The sequence below is a fragment of the Pipistrellus hanaki genome (assembly GCF_964339955.1).
Source record: "Pipistrellus hanaki genome assembly, chromosome: 15".
NCBI lineage: Eukaryota > Metazoa > Chordata > Mammalia > Chiroptera > Vespertilionidae > Pipistrellus > Pipistrellus hanaki.
In genome coordinates this window covers 23,790,427-23,813,688 of record NC_140517.1, presented here as the reverse complement: position 1 = coordinate 23,813,688, position 23,262 = coordinate 23,790,427, and the positions used below count along the sequence as shown (strand labels likewise).

Here is a 23,262-nt window from a genome sequence, read left to right as displayed (position 1 = left end):
TCCAATGCAGGAGACCCCAGATGCACTGAAGTCCCCAGAGGAACACATCCTACTTTTGTTCTTCACTCAGGTCACGAGTCACAAGGCAAGGCTATGTCCACCTCAGCTATGTAGGGAGCTGACATGTTTTCTACACTGGGACGTCATTCTTCACTTTGCAGTCACTGCACACTATTATTTCAATCAAGCTTCACAGGAATACTACAAACTGTTCAAAAAAGCACTGCCCATCACTAACTTGCACTCATTTCCCAATAGATGTGTATAAATTCACTGCCACAATTTAGGAGAATGGAGAAGACATTCTCAACTGAAGAGCTGGAAACAGGCATAAACTGGTACATCTGGGCAGCCAGGAACTAGGAAGCTCTCAAAGAGCAGAATCTACCCCTCTCTCCAGATTGAGCTGACAGGTGCACCACACTAAGTTACAATCTGTGTCTCCACTCCTGAAGGCTGAAAGACTTTTATCTTTTCCAGATCAAATCAAAGGGCAAAAGGCACTAGAACAATCCTGGAAGATCTACAATCAAATGCAAAACAGATGTGCTATGAATCTCTTTTATGTCCTGAGTAATCTCATGAAACTGTGCTCTATGATATCAGGAATATAAACAAGCCACCAGCCTCTGATAGGGGTAGCACTGACTTCGTGATCCCATGATTAGATAGCCAGAAAGTTAAATGCAACTCAGGATAAATAATCCCCAAGACTGTTCCCTTGTGCTATGTGACTCAGAGCTAAAGGAGATTGTTAGAATCAACTGTTTCAACCATTTCATCTAAAAATGTGAAAAATCTCAGTCCAAAAAAGTTAAGCAACTGATTTAAGAGGCTGAACTCAAATCCACCTGTCCTCATTCCTAATTCTGTGTTCTTTCCACCATACTCAAGTGCCTCAGTAGACAGGTTCAAGATCAACCGTGAATATACCTCTTGTTTGGTTTTTGTGGTATAACCTTGGACAGATTCTCTTGCCACCAAGCTTTCCAATGCATCCTGGACAGTACGGATCTTGTCAGACTGGATATCCAACTGCAACGTGAAAAATGGCTGCAAGGTGGCAGATTCTTTTGAACTCTGCTGGTAAACCACGGACCTAAAAATTGAAAAAACAAAAACAAAAAACTTTAAGAGACCACTCCTTCCCACTTTCTCTTAAGATTATCCAACAGGAGAAGAGGAATAAACACTGAAAATAAGATTATTCAAAATCACCTTCAGAAGACCAGCGAGAACAGAAAAGCCAAAAATATACTGAATTTAAAAATAATTCTGGCCCTAGTCAATTTGGCTTAAAGAATAGAGCGTCACCCCATGGACTGAAAGGTGCCTGGTTCGATTCTGGTCAAGGGCACCTACTGGTTGCCACTTGATCCCCAGCCCTGGTCAGGTGTATGAAGGAGGCAATATATCAATGTATCACTCCCACATCAATGTTTCTCTCCCCCTCCATTCCATTCTCTCTTAAAATCAATGAAAAAATATCCTCGGATGAGGATTAACAACAAAAAAAAATTATAATTCTTCTGATTGCCACGCCTAAGTATTTCTAGCAACTAAATCCAGCAGTTGACAATTTCCTATTGAAGGGCTCTGAAGAAAGCATATTTCACCTTCAAACTCCTTCACTTCCACTCCACATTTTATTTAATACACCAGTTAATAAATGTGACTATCTAAAATGGCCTCAAAATGCTGACACATTTCATTTTCTCAAAGTATCGCAGCCTGCGCTAATAAAAGAGAGGAAACCTCAAGGTAAACAGAATATTTTTAATGGCATTTTCCCCTATAAAAATGACTTACAAAGAAGAGGAGCAGGGTGCGTATAATAAAAAACAAGTTAACATTCCAGGAAACAGGGCTACCTCCCTCAAGAAGAAGGATGCCAATTCAACCTTGTTTTCTTAGCTGGTTTCTCATTTCATTTTTCTTTTTCTAAGTTTTTCTGAGTAAAACTTGTGTGTTGGGCCCATCTGTCACTTAGCCTCAGCAAGGAAATATTCCAAGAGTTCAACAAGGGATTCTATTTCTGCAGCCTGAGTGACCTAGTTTGTAGATGGAATAAAACGGGTGTGGCTAGATATTCAGACTTCTTAGAGCAGACACATGAAGAGTGAGCTGAAAGCTTTTCTGCTTAGGGTTTGATTTTCATACCCTGCTTTCCCAACACAGTCTGAGGAAGCATGTCCACACTCATCCCCTCCCTTGGTTCCAAAGAGTAGTGGGAAAACCACTAATTGAAGTTGGGGAAGAAATCAAGAAGTGGTCCTCTTGGTTCAAAGGGCCTAGAGTTAATCAAAAGCATCCTGGAGGGAAAGAGTGGAGAGAGATTCTTTCTGAGGGAATATATGTAAAACTTTCAACACTAAAGATTTAAAAAACAAACAAATAAAGATTCTTTCTGTGGAAACTGAAAAGCCACCACAACAGGGGGAATTTTAGAAGAAAGCCTTTCCACTTGTTTGAAGAGAGAATCATACTTAACAATAGCTACCATGCAAAGAATAGTTCCTAAATTATAAGAAGCAACTCCTTTCCTTTCTTTTGCCATTTTTAAAAAAGACATATCAACAACCAATTTCAACACAAAGAACCCAGAGGCTGAGGCGAGGGACCATGGCAGAGCCATTCAGGCCAAGCCAGACATGCCACAAAGTGGATTGTGGCTTTTCCATGGGTCATTCTCAGATGAATTCGGGAACCTGGGTATGTTGGCCAACAGTAGCCATGATTCTGACACTACACCTGGGCAAAAATATGATGCTCTGTCTACACATCACCTTCTCTCCCATCCCTTAGTGAGTGCCCCATCAGGCTGCTGGTCCATTGGAGAGCCCAGGATACACTCAGCCCCTTCTCACTGCTGTTCACAGGCCTGGACCCCTGCTCTCTCCTCCCAACATGGCCCAACCCAAGGAGCCATATCTGGAAAAACAAGTTACAGCGGCAGCGATCGGAGGTTGGGCATTCCCCAGAGCACGCCTGACCACAGGCTGACACGGGAGACTCCAGAATAGAAAGGGGCCCAGGAAGTAATTCACAGCAAAGGGCACAGAAGTGACTTGTTCAAGGTCACATGGCACAACTGGCTTCTAAATCCAGTCCTCCAGCATCCCTGACTAGTTTGTGAGAAGTCAGTGCACATTTTCTGAGCTTTTCATTAGCCTGTTGAAAAGGTACTCAATCTATCAATAAGTTGTTTTAGAGCAGGGATTGAACTAAACCTATTGAATAATACCCTGTAGAGGGTATTATTTCTTGTGGATACACAATATTTGGGGCAACGAAATGCTGAGAGTCTCACTAATACACCACCCTGGTAGGCTCTGTTGTGAGGCCTTCAGGGAGGAAATGTGCTATAATGAGAACCTTTCAGACCAGATGAGTAAATCTCCCTCATTCAACATCATGGCAGTACTCAATGGCTGAATTATATAAATAAAAGCCTTTTAGGGGGATTTGGTGAATGCATGTAAAGCAGCTGGCTTAGGAAACTGGGGTACAGGAGGTGCCAGGTACTCCAGGCGAGGTCACATGTCCTCCTCATGTACAAGCAGTTCTCCCACATTCCCTTAACTTTTTTTTTTTTTCTAATATATTTTATTGATTTTTTTACAGAGAGGAAGAGAGAGGGATAGAGAGTTAGAAACATCGATGAGAGAGAATCATCGACCAGCTGCCTCTTGCACACCCCCTACTGGGGATGTGCCCACAACCAAGGTACATGCCCTTGACCGGAATCAAACCTGGGACCTTTCAGTCTGCAGGCTGATGTGCTATCCACTGAGCAAAACCGGTTTCGGCATTCCCTTAACTTTTAACTCACTTGGTCCAGTGCCTACAATTCCTCCAATGAGATACATAATTTCTTCTCTTCCCTTCCAATCTAGCTGTGAACAGTTGGGCTGAGGGAATGTAAATGTTGATGGAGGGGAGTTAGGAATGGGGAGGGGGGGGTAGCAGACAGGTTCCATGGGTACAGCGCCCTCTACCGAAAAGCCACAATGGGTAGCATGAAAGCAGTGGCAGCTGGCAAGAGAACTATTAGAAGTCCAAGAGAAGAGTACACAGAAGTGTAGAGGGAAACCAGCAAAGTCAAAATGTCTTAGGACAAGTCTTATACCTCCCCCCTTTAGCAAAATCTCAAAACCTTGAAAAAGGCAAATACTAAAATATTCCAGAAAAACATGAACCTGATGTGTCCCCCAAAAATGCCAGTGATTGGGGTCTGAATGAAGTCCGCCTGGCGAGTGACTGAAGTCTTATTTCTGGGGCCCACTTGCTCCCATTCGTCCTCACTTCCTTCACCTGGTTCTTCCTGCTCTTCCTCATTCACTGAGTAGCTTTTGGGTCCATTGGAAATGGGAAGTTCTGGAAAACAGACAGTCTGCTTAGGATACTCTTCACAATAACAGCAAAAACATTAAAATAAAAAAAGTTCAACATACATCACCTACAGAGATTTGTCATTTATAGTCTTATGAACAAAATCAGGGTGTGTTCTGCATTAAGACTCTACACCAAGAACAAACACAATGGCCCGGGCAGTGCGCTCAGTGATAGAGTGTGGACCTATGCACCAGGAAGTCAGAGTTCAATTCCTGATCATGGGCATTTACCTGGGTTGCAGGTTCAATTCCCAGCCCCGGCTGGACTGCATACAGGAAGCAACTAATCCATGTATCTTTCTATTTCTCCCCAACCCCTTCCTCCCACTCTCTCTCTCAAAAAATCAATGAAAAAAAAACTACCCTTGGGTGAGAATTAAAAATAAAAATAATTCTTTTTTTCTTTTTCTTTTTTTTAATATATCTTCATTGATTTCAGAGAGGAAGGAAGAGGGAAAGAGAGATAGAAACATCAATAATGAAAGAGAATCATTGATTGGCTGCCTCCTGCAAGTCCCCTAATGGGGATCAAGCCCAAAACCGGGCATGTGCCCTTGACCGGAATCAAACCTGAGACCCTTCAGTCTGCAGGCTGATGCTCTATCTACTGAGCCAAACCAGCTAGGGCAAAATAAATAATTCTTAAGAAAATATCCTCACACATTTTTGTTGCAAATACATCATAACCTACTATCATTATTTGGTGAGAGAAGTTTCTTCAGGTTCAACATTTCCTCATGAAGTCCATTTAGAATGAAGCCCAAGTATTCCTCGGCATCTTCTTGTCGACCCTGAAAAGGGCAAATATGACCACATTAATTCCAACTGACTCCTATGATCACTATCTAAGACCTGCAGGGAATGTAACTACCTGCATGTTCAAACTATGCTTCCTCTTAAATTTTCAACACATTCTCATGTAAAGTATTTCCCCTCCTCCCCCAAACATTTGAGTTTTTCTTTGGACAGCTGAGATGGGGAAGGGGAGGGGAGGACGGAGGAAAGGAGAGACAAATTAAACAGGTATATCCAAATGATAGAACTAATGGGGTTTTTTTAATTATGCTTTTCTGTATTTATGAAATTTTCTACAATAAATATGCATTGCCTTTATAAGAAAAGTTATTTCAAAGTTGGTGTTTTGTTAAATCAAATAGGAGAACAAGAACTCGCTGTTTGGGGCCACCTCCCTACACAAGCCCCGGGTTTTCATTCACGCTGGGAGTCCTGAGATCAGCAGCCACAAATGCCTCCTTTGGACCCAAAGGCAGCTCAGGGCAGGGATTAAGGAGCTGAAGCTAAAGCTGTGCTCTGCCCATGTATAAGCTGTGTGACCTTAAGCAGTGACTTCACTCTTCTCAAGCATAACAAGGAGAGAATAATCATACGCTCCTCACCGGGTTAAGTGAGTTAATATACAAAAGAACTTACAATATTTGGTGCACAGTAAATGATACGTTGGTTCTAATTATGATTATCACCAACCTCGTTAAATGAATCCAACCAACTTACTCCATAACAAGCCTAAATCTACGGAACACACCCACCCATCACAGCACTTACAAAGAGGGCAAGCCCTGAATAAGCAATAGTTAAGGCATAAAATGGAGTAAAAGGCAACACTCCAGCGGCTATGTTAGAGGAATCCCAAACCTTTTCAGACAGGCTCGACTTGATGACTGTCAGGAGTCTATAAATATATGTGGGTTCAAAGGCAGCTCCAGGGCGGATATCCCTCACGATTTTATCCCCAAGAGCTGCAACAGAAACAGAACATAGATTTTCATAACAAAAAGGAAGCCTAAAAATGACAAAAAGCAAAATCATCAAAACTCCCTCCCACATCCACCCAATGCTGAAAATAGCATAGGTATAGTAACATCTATTTTAAAAATTTTTTCCTCCCAATAAGACTGAATTTATCAAATTTAGTATCTGAGTTCAAACTCCCAATATGTAATACATCAGAAGAGCTCATTGTACTCACCTTGTCTGGGCTTTGGAGGTACTGGCATATTAGTAAACTCATTCATTAGCCGAACACTAAACATGAGGGGGAGGAAGGTTAGAAGTACATATTTTATAAGAAATGCTCTTATTAAATAGTCTTGATGGCTAAGCAGAATATTAATTAGTATGAAGACAGCAAATTTTAGACAACAAATGCTATAACTAGTGAGTTCTTAAATCTTTTCTATGTAAGTTTTTGGTATATTTTAAGTGATAAACTGGTAAACACTAAAATTTATTCCACAGAATCTAAAGAAAACAGATAAATAATGCTCCAATTCCGTTTCTGGTTAGCTTCCATACAAAATCATGAATACTACATTTTTTAAAAATAACATAGGACTCATTTGCAGGAAATCAACACTTTGCTAAACTATTTGAATTCTAATAATCAGAGGGGGAAAATCCCATTCCCCTTCAATACATTTTTAAGCACCTTACTTACAAGCTGTCTATCATGGGTGTTGACGTATAAGGTCTTTGCACTTTTGAATACAGAGGAATGAACTTCATCAGGTGATACATCGGAGGGCAAGCAACTAGTGCCTGCAGTGTCTAAATATTGGCAGTAAGGAAGTGTAAAGGAAAGGAAACAGGCACACCGACTTTCCAAAAGGCACATCAGGCACAAGAGCACATAAAACTAAGTAAGCCAAGGACACTGAACAACTTAGATATGTAAACACAAAAGGGAATAAACCAAATAACTGCCTTTTGATACCCACTTAAGGGTTTACTCTGCAATCAGCAGTTTACATACAAGAACTTGACTCGACCAAGATAAATCAATGAAAACAAAATTTCCATTTGTAAATGGTCACTCTGCCTTAGTATTTGGGACCACTCTATTAAGAAAACTTGCCTGATTCTGTCGTTACCAGATTAACAAATCTTTCTGGAGCATGAAGAATAACACTGTTTAGAGGCAAGGTAGGCAAACTAAGGAACCACGTTTCTGGATTCAAATGTTAGGGTAGATGCCCCATGGAGGCTGAGGATGAGAAAACTCTAGTAAGTCGGTCTTGGAACAGCATCTAAGAAGGATACAGCATTAATGTAGCACCAGTTTCCTTTGTTGATCAGTCCACGGGGTTGCAATGAAACTGGTTTATGAATTAGGGTTACATTCTCCAGTAACTCTGAAAGAGTAAAGAAGCATATGTAAGAAGTTAATGACATCTAGTGAGTAACACTGAAGCAAATTCTTATGCTCTATCCGGGAGAGTGTTCAAAACCCCTCCAATAAAGCACATATCCAAAGGAAAGGCATATGGAGTTAAAGCTTCACTCCATTCAACATCATGTACATTACTTAATGATTAAAATTCTTAAACAGTTCTCCCAAACACCAACATTTGTCTTCTTGTGGGAATATAACTAGGAAGCATGATAACTATTTTAATAAGGAACAAATGTTAGTATTAAGAGGGTTTAAAAAAACACAGCCTTTCCTCTTAAAGACTGAGAGCTAGGCCTGCCTTGGTAGCAGCATGGTTTTGGAGACGCTGGCTATTAAGGGGTTCCGTGCAGAGTCTGAGCCTCCTCCATGTCTGAACGAACCACCAGCAACTACTCCAGCACACAACACCTCACAATGGGTGCTCAACGACTGTTTTTGGGAGACTACTATCTTCTACAAACCAAACTATATTTTTCATTAGAAGTCGAGTTTAGGACTGTTTTGTTCACCGGAATTCCCTTATCCCATTTAGAAACAAACTTCTTATCTTTGGGTTTCACCCATGGACATGTCCCTGCTTCATAGTCTTAAAATAGCTTTAAATGCCATCCTTATACAATGCTGTAATGATTTTTAAAATTAAATACTTTAAATTTTTCAGAAATGTCATTTCAAAACTTGTAATAGTAACAGCTACAATTTATAGACACTGTCTACACTTAGCAAGTGCTTTACAATTTACATGTTAACTGGCTGTACCTAATCCTTATTAATCCAGGAGTACCATTCCTTTCCCCTTGCACCAATAGGGAAATCGAGGCCCTGGAAGGTTAAATAGTTGCTTGTGATCACACAGGAGCAAGGTAGCACACCCAGCACCTGAAATGCAGTCTGTGTGTGGCCAGACCACACAGCCTCCCTTCACTTTTACATTGTGCGCTGGGAAAGCAGCACTAGGTGAGCATACATTTAATGGCAGCATCCTTCCAAGGCATTGCTCAAACAAAAGAAGCCTTTTCTGGCTGGTCCCAGACTTAAGCATTAAATGAAGGAACTAATTTGCAAAATTCTAACATCAACCCACTCCACCAGGTTCTCCTGTGAGAGTGAACGCCCTCTTTCCTCTAATTGAGGAAGAACAGGGAATAATTTTCCCATTTATAAAAAAGGAAAACATTATAGGCTCAAGAGAATCCAATGCAATCTATTCAATTGGACTAAGCTTGCAAAACTCCTCTTACCTCTCTTACTACAAGGAACAGTACTGTGCCTTCGATGAGTACTGGGTCATTTACAGAACTGAACCAGGAGTCTCCATGAGATAACACCCAGCACAGACAGTAGCGGTCATGCAGCAGGCACTGTGCTGTTTTATCTGTATTTTTCATAATCATCTTAACCCTATCAGCAAACAGCAGTATCACTCCAATTTTACAGGTGAGAAAACTGAGGTCGAGGAGTCAGGTAATTGGTGGTCACATAACTGAACTGACACGTGAACCTGGGTCTGCCTGACTCCAGAAGCTGGGCTTTTTCTTCTCAGGAGACAACGGGTTCCACTTTAAAATCCTAAGGTTTCAGATATTAACTCTTCTCCAAGATCTACTTACAACAGATTTTCCCATCTTGTCTGAGAGCCATATTATCACAAGTCTTATTTTCCAATGTGTGCCAAGAAGGGCAATTAGTTAACACAAACACTACAAAACCCCCTGCAATTTCAAATAAGCATCAATCCCAAATAGCACCCAGCAGGACACCTATAAATCTTCGTCATGGTACTTTTATATCTAGAACCAATTAAGTTTTTACGGAATATAAAACTCAAAATCAACCGCCTTCCTAACACAGGACCTCTGCTAAACGACATGCTGCCCTTTGCAGAGCCATGATGGGCACCAGCTGCTGGAGGCACGGAGATGGGTGGAAGTGGCTGAGCCCGGCCCTGCCGCAGGAGAGCTTGCAGCCAGTGAGGAAGGGACATCACAGGGCAGGTGAAGCTGAAAGGGATCGATGGAAGGGATGCTCAGCCCAATTTAAGGACTGGATAAACCCTGAGGCAGCCAGAGCTGATGACAACGAACGGCAGCTGACACCAGAAGCCCATCCCCAGCTGGGGTAACAGTGCCTTCTATCCACAGAAGAAATATAACAAGATGAGTGGATTACTTTTCGTCTGTACTGTGATGAGATAATGAGTTTACTTTTTAGAGGTGCTGAGAAGAGGTACCCAGATGACGCCACAGATCACAGATCAGCAAGTACATACTATCTACACTTAACATACACCAGGCCCCTGCAGCTAGGGCTGGAAGTGTGCATTTGGACAACACATGCAGCAAGAGAAGCAATGGCTCAGAAATGGAATCCTAAGGAGCACCATGTCTCCGGGACAGGCCAGAATCTGTGACAGTGATCCAGAAGGACAGGGAATTTAAACTAGTAGTGGGGACAGAAGCAGGTTTCAGGGTCTCAAGGGCATAGGAGGCAAAGTCTTTTAGGGTGAGGGTTTGGGGTGAAGGTCCAAGAGGGAGGTGGAGAAGGGGCTTGATGACATTAATTCCTGTTCAATATAGACACTGGGGGGGAAATGGAAAGAAATGGCCAGGGACATGTATAAAAGATCTAAAACTCCCTTCCATGTCAGCTGTTTTAATAGACTCAAAACACAAAATAACCAATATATTTATAGATAACCAAAAGCACTTTAAATTCATATCATTAAACAAAAAAATAATTTACAAGGCTAACTCCACTCTGAAAAAGCAGATACAAAAACATCAAGAATGAACTGCTCTAAGATCCACTGAAAAGTCATCTCCTCTTATATGCTTAACTAAGCTCCACGCCCAGAATAATCTGCACCCCTGAAGAATGAAACATTTAAACCCTCTGGAATTTAGAGAACAGATCCAACTTAAAATTGACTGACTTCTTTCCAACATTCAGCTGGGAAACAGCATGCATTGGTTAGACAGAAATCTTTAGTTTCTAATCAACCCTCTCTTTGAATGGATGCCAACTTCTGGCCATTACTTTTGGTTTGTGTATTTTAAGGAGCAAGCAGGTAAAAATGCCATTTCACTGTTGATCTTCCACAATCTGAAATTCAAGTCTCTTAGCATCACCTAGTGGTTTCTTCAATAACTGCAACAGAACATTCCAAGCAGACACCTATATATATATATAAAAGCCTAAGCAACTGTTCGACCAGTAGCTATAATGGCACCAGAGGGCAGATGCTCCAACCAGTAGGTTAGCTTGCTGCTGGGGTCCAGCTGATTGGGACTGGGCAAGAAGGGTGGACACTCCCTGGAGCCCTCTGCAGTCCCTCTCTGGCCCCAATTGTGCACCAGTGGGGTCCCTTGGCCTGGCCTGCACCCTCTCACAATCCAGGACCCCTCAGGGAATGTCGGAGAGCCAGTTTCGGCCCAATCCCCACAGGCCAAGCCGAGGGACCCCACTGGTGCACAAATCTGTGCACCAGGTCTCTAGTCTATATACTGTATATAAAAGCCTAAGTGACCGTTTTACTGTTTGCTATGACATGCACTATGACACGCACTGACCACCAGGGGGCTGACGCTCAACACACAGGCATGCAGACATGGAACAGAGTGATGAATCTCAGAGGAAAGGGGGAGGGGGCAGGAAGAGATTAACCAAAAATCTTATAAGCATACTTGGAAGCCCTGTGGGATCCCTCAGCCTGGTCTGGGGGGATTGGGCCGAAAATGACTCTCCAACATTCCCCAAAGGGTCCTGGATTGCGAGGGGATACAAGCCAGGCCAAGGGACCCCACCAGTGCCTGAATCTGTGAATTGGGCCTCTACTATATCTATAAAATTAAAAAGGCAAAAACTCTGAAACAATGTAGAACCAAAGGATTCATTATCAAATGTACAAAACAAGCTTATTTTTAAGTCTTGAGCATTCTTTGAAAGAGCCTTCTGGTACAATTTCCATAAATGTAGATTAATAAGTCTTTACAGATTTAGGAAATAGAGACACTGAACAATCTAGAGTTTCCTTAATGATTAAGCTCTTATTCTAGAAAAATTTTCTCTACTGTGGCAAGTCTTCCATAAACTAAACTACATAACCATTCTGTTACTATCTTCCAAAGATTCTAAACACTACTCTCAAAGTAAAATTAACAATTGGAAACAGTCTTCCTTAAAATTGTAACTTACTTCAATCTAAGTGACCCAATGTATCTCCCAAGCAACAGACACTATCACTGGTTACCTTGTATCAGGAGGGTGTAGCTCCTTCCCTTAATAGGCAGCTCTTTATAGACAACACCTTCACACGGCTAAGTACTAGGCCGAGTCTTCCCTGTCTTGGGTAACAGGACTTCGATTGTCACTAGCCTGATAGCGTCATCTCTATTGGCTACATCAAGTCTCGTCTTCTGCAAATGATTCCTTCTCTTTCTGCAAATAAGAGCTGCCATCTGTTCCTTTCCTACCTTATTCCGTAGACAACTGTCAAGGCAATGACAATTGGTACTTACTGACCTAGTGAATGGCATACTGTAAGTACATATTAGACCAGGAATGGGGAACCGTTTTTCTGCCAAGAGTCATGTGGTTACTTATCACACCATTCACGGGCCATACAAAATTTAAAAATTAGCCTGCTATAATTAATTAACATTTAATTAACTCACCCCTAATGCCTTGGCAGGGCCAAGCCAGATTTCATGGGCCTTATATGGCACCTGGGTTGGACGTTCCCCACCCTTGTATTAGACAGTAGCATGGGATGAATTAACCATCTGGAGACTAAAGTTATTGGTTATGGTAAATGGCTGCATTCAGATTGGACAGAAATGACCCAGTAAACTTCAAAGGTCATTCTATCACATAGTTCAGTAAGCCTCCAGGAGAGGCTGAAGGAAAAAGCAGGCAAAGGCAAGGGCAAGGGTCCAGGAAGACAAACCAGACACTTGGGTTCACACCCTGGCTCTGCCACTTCATTTCACACTATGGAGCAGATGACTTCACTCTTTCCTCACCTGTAACAGACTACACTACGATCAGACGTGGGGAGGCTACTGTGTGATAATGTAATACATGTACAGAAAACTCCTAGCAGGGTTGTCAGCTCATTACAGACACTCCATAATCCTTATTATAAAACTAAGAATTCAGCCTGGCCAGAGCCCTCTCACAGTCCAGGATCCCTCAGGGGATGTACACCTGCCAGCTTAAGCCCACTCTACAGGTAGTAGGCCTAAGTCGGCAGGTGGACATCCCTCGAGAGGTCCTTAGTGCTGCTGCAGAGGCAGGAGAGGCTCCCACCACCACCACCACCACTGCTGTGCTCGCCAGCCAGAAACCAGGCTCACTGCTCCTTAGTGCTGCCTCAGAGGTGGGAGAGGCTCCTGCCACTGCACCAGCCATGAGCCTGGCTTCTGGCTGACCAATGGGAGCACACTGATATCCCAAAGGAAGCTCCTGAGTTGAGCTCTTGCCCCCTGGTGGTCAGTACATGTCATAGTGACTGGTCATTCTGCTGTTCGGTCAATTTGCACATTAGGGTTTTATTATACAGGATAAAGCACTAATATTAATTTATGGAAGAGTTTTAAAGTATAATTTTCAGTACTCCAAGAAGAAATGTTAGCTTAAATTCCTTAAAGTTGTTTTAAAGTTCCATTTCAAAAAGATTGCAATATTGTAAAAAATTACAATTTTCTTATTAGGATTCTCTTAAATCCAAATATCTAAATAATTTAAAGGTTCATTTTGGTAACATATTGCACATTGAGCATTTTGCCCCAAATAATTTCAATAACCCCAAACTGAGACACACTAACTTCTGATGAAGTTCGTCGGTGCGCTTCTCCTCTTCTCCCTCCTCATAAAATAGCACAAATGCAAAACCATTCTAATTCCTATAGTCACCTGTCACTATTATTGAATCGTATTAAAATGAATGAATCCTATTTCTATAATTCAAAAGTCAAAGTCAATTATTCATGACTTGCAGACAAGCCAGTATGAATGCTGCTTTTAATTTTTTCATATAACTTGTGGCTCTATTTAATTAAGTTCCTTTCCTAACAATATCACCATTTCCTTCACTATTTCATTCCTAGTCTAAAGTCTAATAAGCACTACAATTATAAAAAATAAATAAATAAATAAATCAAAAAGACAATCATAAAAGAGAGAGGGCAAAGTTATTTCCTGAAACTGAAACTTTAAATCTGGCATGCAGTCCCAAGTCAGCACTCTTAGTAAGCCATTTTCCCTTCTTTTTTAGCAAATAATCACAAGCTTACTGTAATGCCAAACTTTTCCCTTCTTTTCAATCATCACTGTTGGTGTCATTTACTCCTCAGACCCCGTCAGAGAGCACCTTTCCTAAATGGCTTCCCAGCCCACCTTTCCCCCAGCAGTTGTTGGGCCTCCCCAAAACAATGTTACTGGAGCGGAACGAATGCCAGAAGGACTCCGTATCACATAGGAGATGAGGAATTGGAACTGATGTCTTCACGTTTGTAATAGCTCAAACACTAAATGGCTGGATTAAAGTTCAACTTTGTGAAATCTGGCATACAAAAAAATGAGTGGTTAATATAGTTTCTTGTATTTTACAAGACATATACAGGAGCTTGCATGCTGCAACATACCATTTAAATGAAATGATTTATAAACTCAGTGGCAATACTAGCATCGTAAACATTTAAGTCAATATAAGCTATGATTATTCCGACACATTTTACACATCAAATTTTGTTTTCCTAAAATTAGGATTTAGAGGTCATACCACCATTTATAATCCATGAAAATGCAAGGTGCAGAACTGTCATTGAGTCACTCAATAATTGCCCCATAATTGACATTCTGATATGTTGACCTATTTTTCTGACATCTTCCTAATTGTTCAGAACAGTAGTCGGTAAACTCATTAGTCAACAGAGCCAAATATCAACAGCACAACGATTAAAATTTCTTTTGAGGGCCAAATTTTTTAAACTTAAACTTCTAATGCCACCTTTTCAAAACAGACTTGCCCAGGCCATGGTATTTTGTAGAAGAGCCACACTCAACGGGCCAAAGAGCAGCATGTGGCTCGTGAGCTGCAGTTTGCCAACCATGGGTCCAGAACATTATCCAAAAGTTTCTCTTTTCCTCATTACATCACTATGGAAGAATACATCTCATCATGTGGAGGACAGCAAAGCAACCCAAATGTACCACTGATTACAGATTGGCTTATGTTTTTATTTAGTGGAAGGGCTCTCTCAGTTTAGTTCTATAAAATAGAGACACATGATAAATATCAGTGAGGACATATACATATCGAATCAGATATGGATTGAACTTTCAACCCACAAGGTGGATTCCTGCCATCAAGTACTATAACTCTTTTTAGCTTAGGGTATGCTATATTACCGCTACTTTGGAGAATCTGAAGAGAAAATGCAAACTACTTAAGAAAACATTTCCTAAGGGGAAGTTGGTGAATATAAATATGATTTACAAACCACAAAACAAAGGTCAATAAAAGGCTAAATTTGTGTTTACATTTCAATTAAATATGGACCCAGAAATTCATTTTCCTGAGCACATTCAACTTGTAGTAATTTTCTTGCTCTCTCCATTACTGGTGTTTCAGTTGAAGTGTTCTTTCCTTCTATCTCCTTGTAACACAGAGTTTATATTTAAGAAACAGCCAATGGAACAAAATGTTCACAAATAATCTACACTGTGAAGATAGCCCTGCCACCAAGAAGTTGAAAGCAGAACCCATTAATGTAATGGTTAAGGCAGTTTACGAATAATCAAGACTTGGTTATATTCCACTTCAAAAGTCCTTATATGTGATCTTAATTAGTATCCTAATTATTACGATAGTATCTCACTTGTGATTATACAAAAGTTAATTGGCATTTTAAACAGAGACTTAATGACAGGGCTGATGATCCAGAAATGTGAAGAATTCAAAACAGCTGACAATGTTTGAACTGTTCTCTTCTCCCTCTTTCCCAAAAGCCAGTAAGTATAATGATAGACATAAAATTACTCTCTCAGTAGAATCAGTTAGATGCTAATGTACAGCAAATGCTATGATAACCAAAATCAACAGATATTTTAATGGAGCTAGAATGTCAGTTAAATGCTGCTTACAATAGTGGGACTAGGCTTAAAGGCGTGCCCATGGAAGGCCAGTTTGTGACAGTGAATCTGACATGGCAAATTGAATGCATTTTTTTTTTATCATTTTTATAAAGTAAATCTGTAAGTAGGAGATTATGACAAAGGGAAAAATATCCCAAACAATACCACTTTACCTAAGCTCTATATGATTCCAAGTGTTATTTAATGTGACTACTACCACTGCATTATCTTACAGAAAGTAATACTGAGAACAGTCAGCAAACCATGTTCTACATTTCTAAGGCTCAATAAACAGACTCAAAAGAATAAAATATTTTTAAAGGAACTAAACTTTTGCTCAGATAATTAATTCATCTTTGTAACTGGCCTAATCAAAATAGTATTAAGAAATTAAATGGGGGAGCAATGGGAAAGAGACACATCACATTCATTCAAAAATAATTACTTGGATTGTAGCAATGCTCTCCACTGATACAGTAACTAAGAGCTCCTACATACACAGCAGTTTACAAAGCAGGTTAACATTAGATTTAGCAAGTTAAGTAGACTTTAACACAAGTAGAACAAAGCAAACTATGTATCAAACCACATTTAAAGTTATATGCCTATAATGTTTTAAAACATTTGAAATAAAGCTTTCCTTTCGTATTGTAACTAAAGATTAAGAAAATTCCCCAGGAATGAGAGGTTTTCCTTTGTGAAGTAATTTTTAGGAATAAAAGTATAACTACAATGACTTCAAGACTTTCAACTTAGAATGCACATTTTTAAAAGCATCCTACTATGCACTTATCATTAAAGGTTAAAATAAGCTTTTAACTTAATCTATACAAATTTATAGTGTTATCCTGTTAACAGCATTCCCTTGCAATGAATAATTTCTAAAAGTTATAATAAAAAAAAAATCACCTGGCTTTTAAAAATAAGTATGAAATCCAAAATGATGACTGACTATCAATTATCTCCTTATTTTAAGAGAACTGCAGACATCAAGAGTAAATAATGTATTTTTGTATAAGGAATAAAATGCTCACTTAAAATAAAAAGTATTGATTGCTGTCATCTTACTGCCATCAAAAGAATGTTTTATATTTGATGTAATTCTGACCATCAAAAAAGAATGGTTATAGTTGACGGAATTCTGACCATTCATAAAAGGGTATACATTTTAGAGCTTGCTACTGCATTCTTCCTCATCCCTGGTAATGCTGCTAGGTGCTCCAAAATGTTAAATCAGAAGGTATCACATGAAGCCTCAGTAAGACAGGTTATTTTAACTCGGCTAATGGAATAGGAAGCTGAATAGGCTACTAAGCATGGTATGATGAAACCTGAAGAAATAGCTCTGGCTTCCTAGATATATATAACATAGATGCTCCTCTGTATTTACGACTTCCTACCTTAATTTAAAAAGTTGCAAACTATGCAGCTTTACATTTTTATTTTGAATTGGTTCACTTTTAAGCCTTACCACTTCAAAATAAAACCTTAACTTTGAGTCAAGCTGTTAGATTTTCTTTTTGTGTCAAGAGCTAACTTTGATGTGTTAAAACTAAGTAAAATCCATTTACTCAAAACAGGCATTTAAAAAAAACAAACAAAAAAAACCCCAAATACTTTCTTGTATCTAAAAAATATAAAAACAATGCAAAGTGAATTATACCAAAGGTGTACAATAGATGTAACAGACAGGACAAGTCACAATGGAACCGAAATACTTGATCAAAGGGCAAGAAATGGAAATGTATTTGCCAATAGAAAAGGACTGGTAACAGACAGATTTTTCAATTAACATAAAGCTATGACAGCCCCCTCTCATTTTGTTTATATATTATTTTAGATAACATGTAAGGCACAGGCATTCTACAGAAACTCCTATTAACAAACAGATAACCTACTATTGCTCTGGGTAACAATCTATCACCACAGTTCGTAAGCCCAGACTGTTGAAAACTTCTCACTCAACAGGTGATGAGATCTGCTCCCCTCTTCACTTTCGATCTGTATCTTTTGAACTATACCTGCAATCTTTATGGCTACAGGATCCTCTGAAACTGGAACAAGCCCTTCCTTGATTTCAGCCTGCTTTTCAGAGACCAGGGGAGATGTGGCAGGAAGGGAATACTTAGTTTCCACAGAAGCCACAGGTGAGGAGGAAGAGGGCTTAGAATCATGGAAAAGACTGGCCCATGACTTAGGCTGACTGACAGGAGTGGTGCCCACCACAGAGGCCAGGGCCTCGGTGGGAGGGGAAGTGCTCTCGGCCTTAGCTGGGTCCGAGTCCGTGCTTTCCACAGTGTGCAACTCCATCCCGTTGGCAGCTGAGCCCTCACCCAAGGATTCAAGTATTTGTCCATTAGTAACGCCAAGGTTTTCAGTAGTATCAGTCCCAACATAAGGGTGAGCCACAGCTGTCCTCAACAGGCTGTCCCTGTCAGCCTCTGCAGGAAGGCAGGACTGTTCAAAGTCAGGCCCCTGGCAGCCCTCAGGTTGCCCTTCAGTCCTAGCATCGCTGTCCAGGGCCCCAGGGAAAGAACCTCCAGGCACAGCACCACTGACGAAGTCTGTGGAGTCCTGAGGGCTGCTACAAGTCCTGGGTGTTCTCAGCAAGGGCATACTGCTCATCAACTCTACATCCTCTGTGCATATTCTGTTCAGGATGGTTAAACTGGCATGGCCATTGACCAGGGCTTCCGTGGAAATATTACCCTCGCAGCCATCTTTCAAGTAACTATAATATCCAGGTGGACGTTTTTTCTTCTTTTTCCGCTCCCTTTGTCCAAGACCACCCGAGGTGCCATCGTTTTCCAAAACTTCTGCTTCTGCATTGGAACTGCCATCCAGATCAAGGGCAGAGCCTGGGTACTGGCAGTCAATGGAGCTGTAGTTGGCTTCTTTATTTATGTCATCAGGGGTCTTTTTGGAAGTTGTGCAACTAAGAATAAATTCAGGGGCCTGAGGGTTCAATGTGCTTGAAATACTGTAGTTGGGTGTTCTCTGCAAAGTGTCATTGGATTCAATTACTTCGTTAACACCAAACTCAATTCTCTGATATTCTTGTCCTATTTAGAAAGAAAAGAGTCAGTAAACATCCCATTAGTTACGAATACAGTTATACAAACTATAAAAAATGCCAATAATTATTTATTTTCTCTTTGAAAACTGAAACACTAAAGTCTTCTAATGAACAACGCTGACATTTTATTTCTCTGCTGAATAAATAATTTGTTATAAGATTATATTTAATTTGGGGATATGAAAAACAGCTTGAATTTATCTTCTACTCTCAGAGTAGCTAATGGGGACTTCCAGAGGATAGAAATTAAAATTATAATATAAAGCAAATACAACCAAAGGACTTGCATGCATGCATATAAGCACAACCAATGGACACAAAACTCTGGGGAGGGAGGGCATGTATGGGGGTGGGGGTGGGGGCAATGGTAAGATATGTACTCATAGAATACCTTAATAAATTTAAAAAAAAAAGGGGGGGGAAATAAAAATAAAACAAATAATATTATGCCTATCTATAAACATCCCTCAAGACTAGCTTTCTTTATACCTGAGAGTAAGGTATAAGCTTTTTAGACAATTAAAAGAAAATCACACACCCCTCCACCCCCCCAAAAAAAAAGAAAAGAAAAAAAATCACACACACCCAGCCAGAGTTGCTCAGCTGGTTCAGCATCATCCTGTGCACCAAAAGGTCACCAATGGTTGATCCCCGTTCAGGGCACATACCTGAGTTGCAGGTTCAGTCCCGAGGGAAGGCAACTGATCCATGTTTCTCTTTCACATTGACTGCCCTCCTCCTCCCCCGTACCCCACCACGGCATGTCCTCAGGTGAGAATTTTTTTAAATAAATAAAAGAAAATCACGACTAACTTGAGACTTAAAATCCGCCCCCCCCCCCCCATATATGGCTTCTCTAGTTAGTGTAAGTTAATAATTCAAAAAGCATAAACTATACCAAGAATTCATCCTCTACATAAAGGTATATTTCAAAAGCACTTTTTAAAATTATTCTTCTCCTGAACTCCACTATTGATAATCTTAATTGAAGTCTGAAAATAGCCTGCATGAATGCATGTTGATTGTCCACTAAATAAATTCATATTGGCCATGGGTGATGAAGATATCTCCAAAATTACCAAAAGATAAAAATCAGTCCATGAACTTTAAAAAATCTCTTTGGAACCCTTTAATACTTCTTCCCAGCTGACATCCTAGATCATCTACTCTAAGATGTGTGTGGTTTTTTTTTTTTTTTTTCATAGTTCTTATTTCTGAAATTAGGTTTAGAATCAATTGTGTCTTTTGACACCATCATCAATGTAAGCTCATAACTGATAAAATAGCTATAAATAAATTTTGCAGTTAAGAAAAGAACACATGCCTTATAATTCATTTTTAGTGTATATCTGAAGATTTTTCTAAGTCTAGCATAAGAGGCCAACTTTTTTCAAGGTATGTATTTCAAGAAAAAAATCTTAATATGTATCAAAAGAATTATGTTTTGTTACAGAGTACTAAATATATTGGAAGTCTTTTTATAGAAGGAAAAAACAGTCCAAGAGAGAAGCCAGTTGTATGCCAGTAAGTGCGGGCAGGACCTAGTCTCCTAATTCTTCATTTGTTTTAACAAAACACCCCTTCCTTGGGGTTGGGGTGGGAGGGGGCCTGCACAAAAACAAAAAGTTTCTGAAAAATGACTACTGACAATAATTACATTTAACAGCAAGCTTACATATAAAGCCACCAATGAGAATGAGAGGGGGGGAGAAGGAGGGAGAGGGAGAGGGAGAGGGAGAGGGAGAGGGAGAGGGAGAGGGAGAGGGAGAGGGAGAGGGAGAGGGAGAGGGAGAGGGAGAGGGAGAGGGAGAGGGAGAGAAACATTGATGGGTTGCCTCCTGTACATGTTCTGGCTGAGGATGGAACCACAACCTAGGTATGCGCCCTGACTGGGAACCAAGCCCACAACCTTTTAGTATACAGGATGACGCTCCAACCAACTAAGCCCCCTGACCAGGGCAACAGTTCCTTTTCTTACCCAGAAATTCTCAGCATGGACACTGCACTGCAAGGCAGAGAGGTTAGACAAGGCCCTGTCAAACTGAAAGACTGGAAGAAGTCCTACAAACTAATTCTTTGAACAATCCAGTCAATATAATGGGTACATGGGAACTCAATGCTCAGGTCAGGAATGCCATGGATTATTGGGAGAAGGAAACCCAGCTCAATGAAAACAATTACATCCTCACATGGTATTTCTCGAAGTCTGATCACTGCAGCATTCGCAGTGAAGCCTCTGATCTCTAGCGTATGCCACTGTGAAGATGGTGGGACCACTAACTGAACTAGAGACAAAGGTATAACACGAAAGGAAAATAATGAAACCATTTAAAGCACCGAGTAAACATCTGCAGCTTGATCACTATGTGCAAAGTATATCGTCACAGAGAAATCCAACTGAAACAGATAAAAACACTGCTCCAGAGGCTGGGCAGCAGGGCCAGGGCCTTTGGGTCCCTCTAGCTTCATTTACTTTATTCTCAACCTAAGGCATCATTAGAACTGCTCTTTCCCTCATGATTTCCTGTATCACTGTTTCTTATAAAATTGCTGATAATTTTAGATATAACCACTTTCTGATTTTACTATAAAGAGTTTACATAGCCTTTTCAATGTTTACATTTAAACCTAAATTATAATTAAAACTCCTTTCACTGGTCTGATCTTGTTAACAAAACAGGGAACAAAAGAAAAGGTTTAGCTTTCAGCTTCCTTAAGGTCAGCCAGAGTCTTTGACGTGAACCAAACTGAAAATTGGTCTAGACAAATTTGACCTGTGCAATGGTAGCCTGCAATAAGGGTTCTGCTGTTATTTGAACACCAGGCACATAATACAAAATCGCTACATCTCAACAAGCACCATCTTCAGAATCAGTTCATTGTCTATTACAGAGATCAAAAATATGTAACAAAAAAAAAAAGCACCAAAAAAAACACACACTAATAAGCCAGAAGGTAAAGAGATTACCTGAATTTCCAAGAACATTCTGGACAGACAGGGTCATAAATGTAAAACTGCAGGAACAGATTCAAACTGCCACTGAGCCATACCCAGAGCACATGCTCAGAGATTTGCCAGCTCGGGGCCCAGCAGCCTCTTACCCAGACTGAAAGAACTCTGACAAAAAGCACTGGTTATGATGAATTGCTAATGAAAAAAAGAGAACTGAACAACTACTTCCTTAACTAAACCTTGAATGTCTGACACTATGAAGCATAGAATAAAATTAAAGTGACTAGTCAAAGTGGTTCAGTGATTAAATCTACTCCAGTTTATAGCCAAAACATCAAGATTTAATGAAATGTTTATTCAAAAAGCATGAACAAAGGAAAACCCTGTTTCCAGGTGACATGCCGGCTGAGCACATATGGCCAGAATCCATCCACACGGGGAAAATAAAGGAGAACAAGCTTACCATCGGGTAGTTCACCTGCAGCCTGTGTGCCACACAGCACTGATCCATTGTATGGAGGAAGCTGCATGGGGAATCAAAATAATTTTAATTCAACAAAATGTTAAAACCCAACACATGCTACTTCATTAAAACTTTTTATCCATGTAACTTATGTCATTTTTACCAAAATAATACACATGGAAAGACAGTAAAAGTAAATCATCTTCATTTAAGAAAAGGATATCATAGGTATAATTTAAAATATTTGTTATTAAATAGATCCAAAAATGAGGCAAAAAGAAAGCCCACAAAACTCCAATTAACAAGTAAATTGTTTCAATGAAATGCTTATAATATATCCTTTGTTTCACAGGATGTAATGACTGTCCATAAATACCACTGCCACTTATCTTTGTCCACTGGTAAAGATGACTTAGTGACAGTCAGCACTTCGTGGGCGCTATCACTAGATGTAAGCACCGCCAGGCCTATGGGCAGAGGATAGAGACAGCCCCACTGGGAAAGAAAAGTGTGAATTGTGGCTTCCTTTTAGTACAATGCTTTAAATAACCAAATTAATAGCTAGAAATCACATTCCTTGTTTGGAAAAGATCATGCAAAATGGCAAGTGTCTGTAGAAAGGTATTATAAATACATCAAATTTTTCTCCTTCCCAGCTATTCCATAGTATCTAAGAGCTGAAAATGTTTCAAATGCGTATGTTTGAGATAAGAAAGTTTAGATGGCAAAGGAAGTAGACGAATAACTATTCCCGGAAGGCAGAACAAAAGAACAAAAATCACAATGCTTCTCAAACTCTGCTTGCTGCAGCACTGGCAGTACAATGGCCCCATGTGTCTGCAATACTCAGAGGCGCCCAGGTGATTCCCATGCCCACTACTGCTGAGAACTACTGCTTAAGTGGCTTCCTCAATTGATTTCTCCAACTAACTCTTAGGAAGTCAAGTCAATAATCAGAGATAAAAGCTTATCGCTCCAAGTAACTGAGTAAGTTCTCTCCCCAGAGAATTAATGACAAATAAGAAGCTAAGAAAACGCAGTGTTATTCAA

The 23,262-nt window shown here is 40.2% G+C and overlaps 1 protein-coding gene across 1 annotated transcript in view; it reads right to left on the bottom strand.

Moving 5' to 3' along the window:
- The window catches only part of USP10 (ubiquitin specific peptidase 10), a 51,512-nt gene that overhangs the window by 7,230 nt on the left and 21,020 nt on the right, over window positions 1–23,262 (bottom strand). Inside the window, 9 exon segments of the mRNA XM_084905561.1 lie at window positions 934–1,099; window positions 4,200–4,377; window positions 5,086–5,185; window positions 6,048–6,151; window positions 6,382–6,437; window positions 6,850–6,959; window positions 7,452–7,543; window positions 17,742–18,782; window positions 22,213–22,273. Coding sequence (XP_084761687.1) covers window positions 934–1,099; window positions 4,200–4,377; window positions 5,086–5,185; window positions 6,048–6,151; window positions 6,382–6,437; window positions 6,850–6,959; window positions 7,452–7,543; window positions 17,742–18,782; window positions 22,213–22,273 — 1,908 coding nt within the window.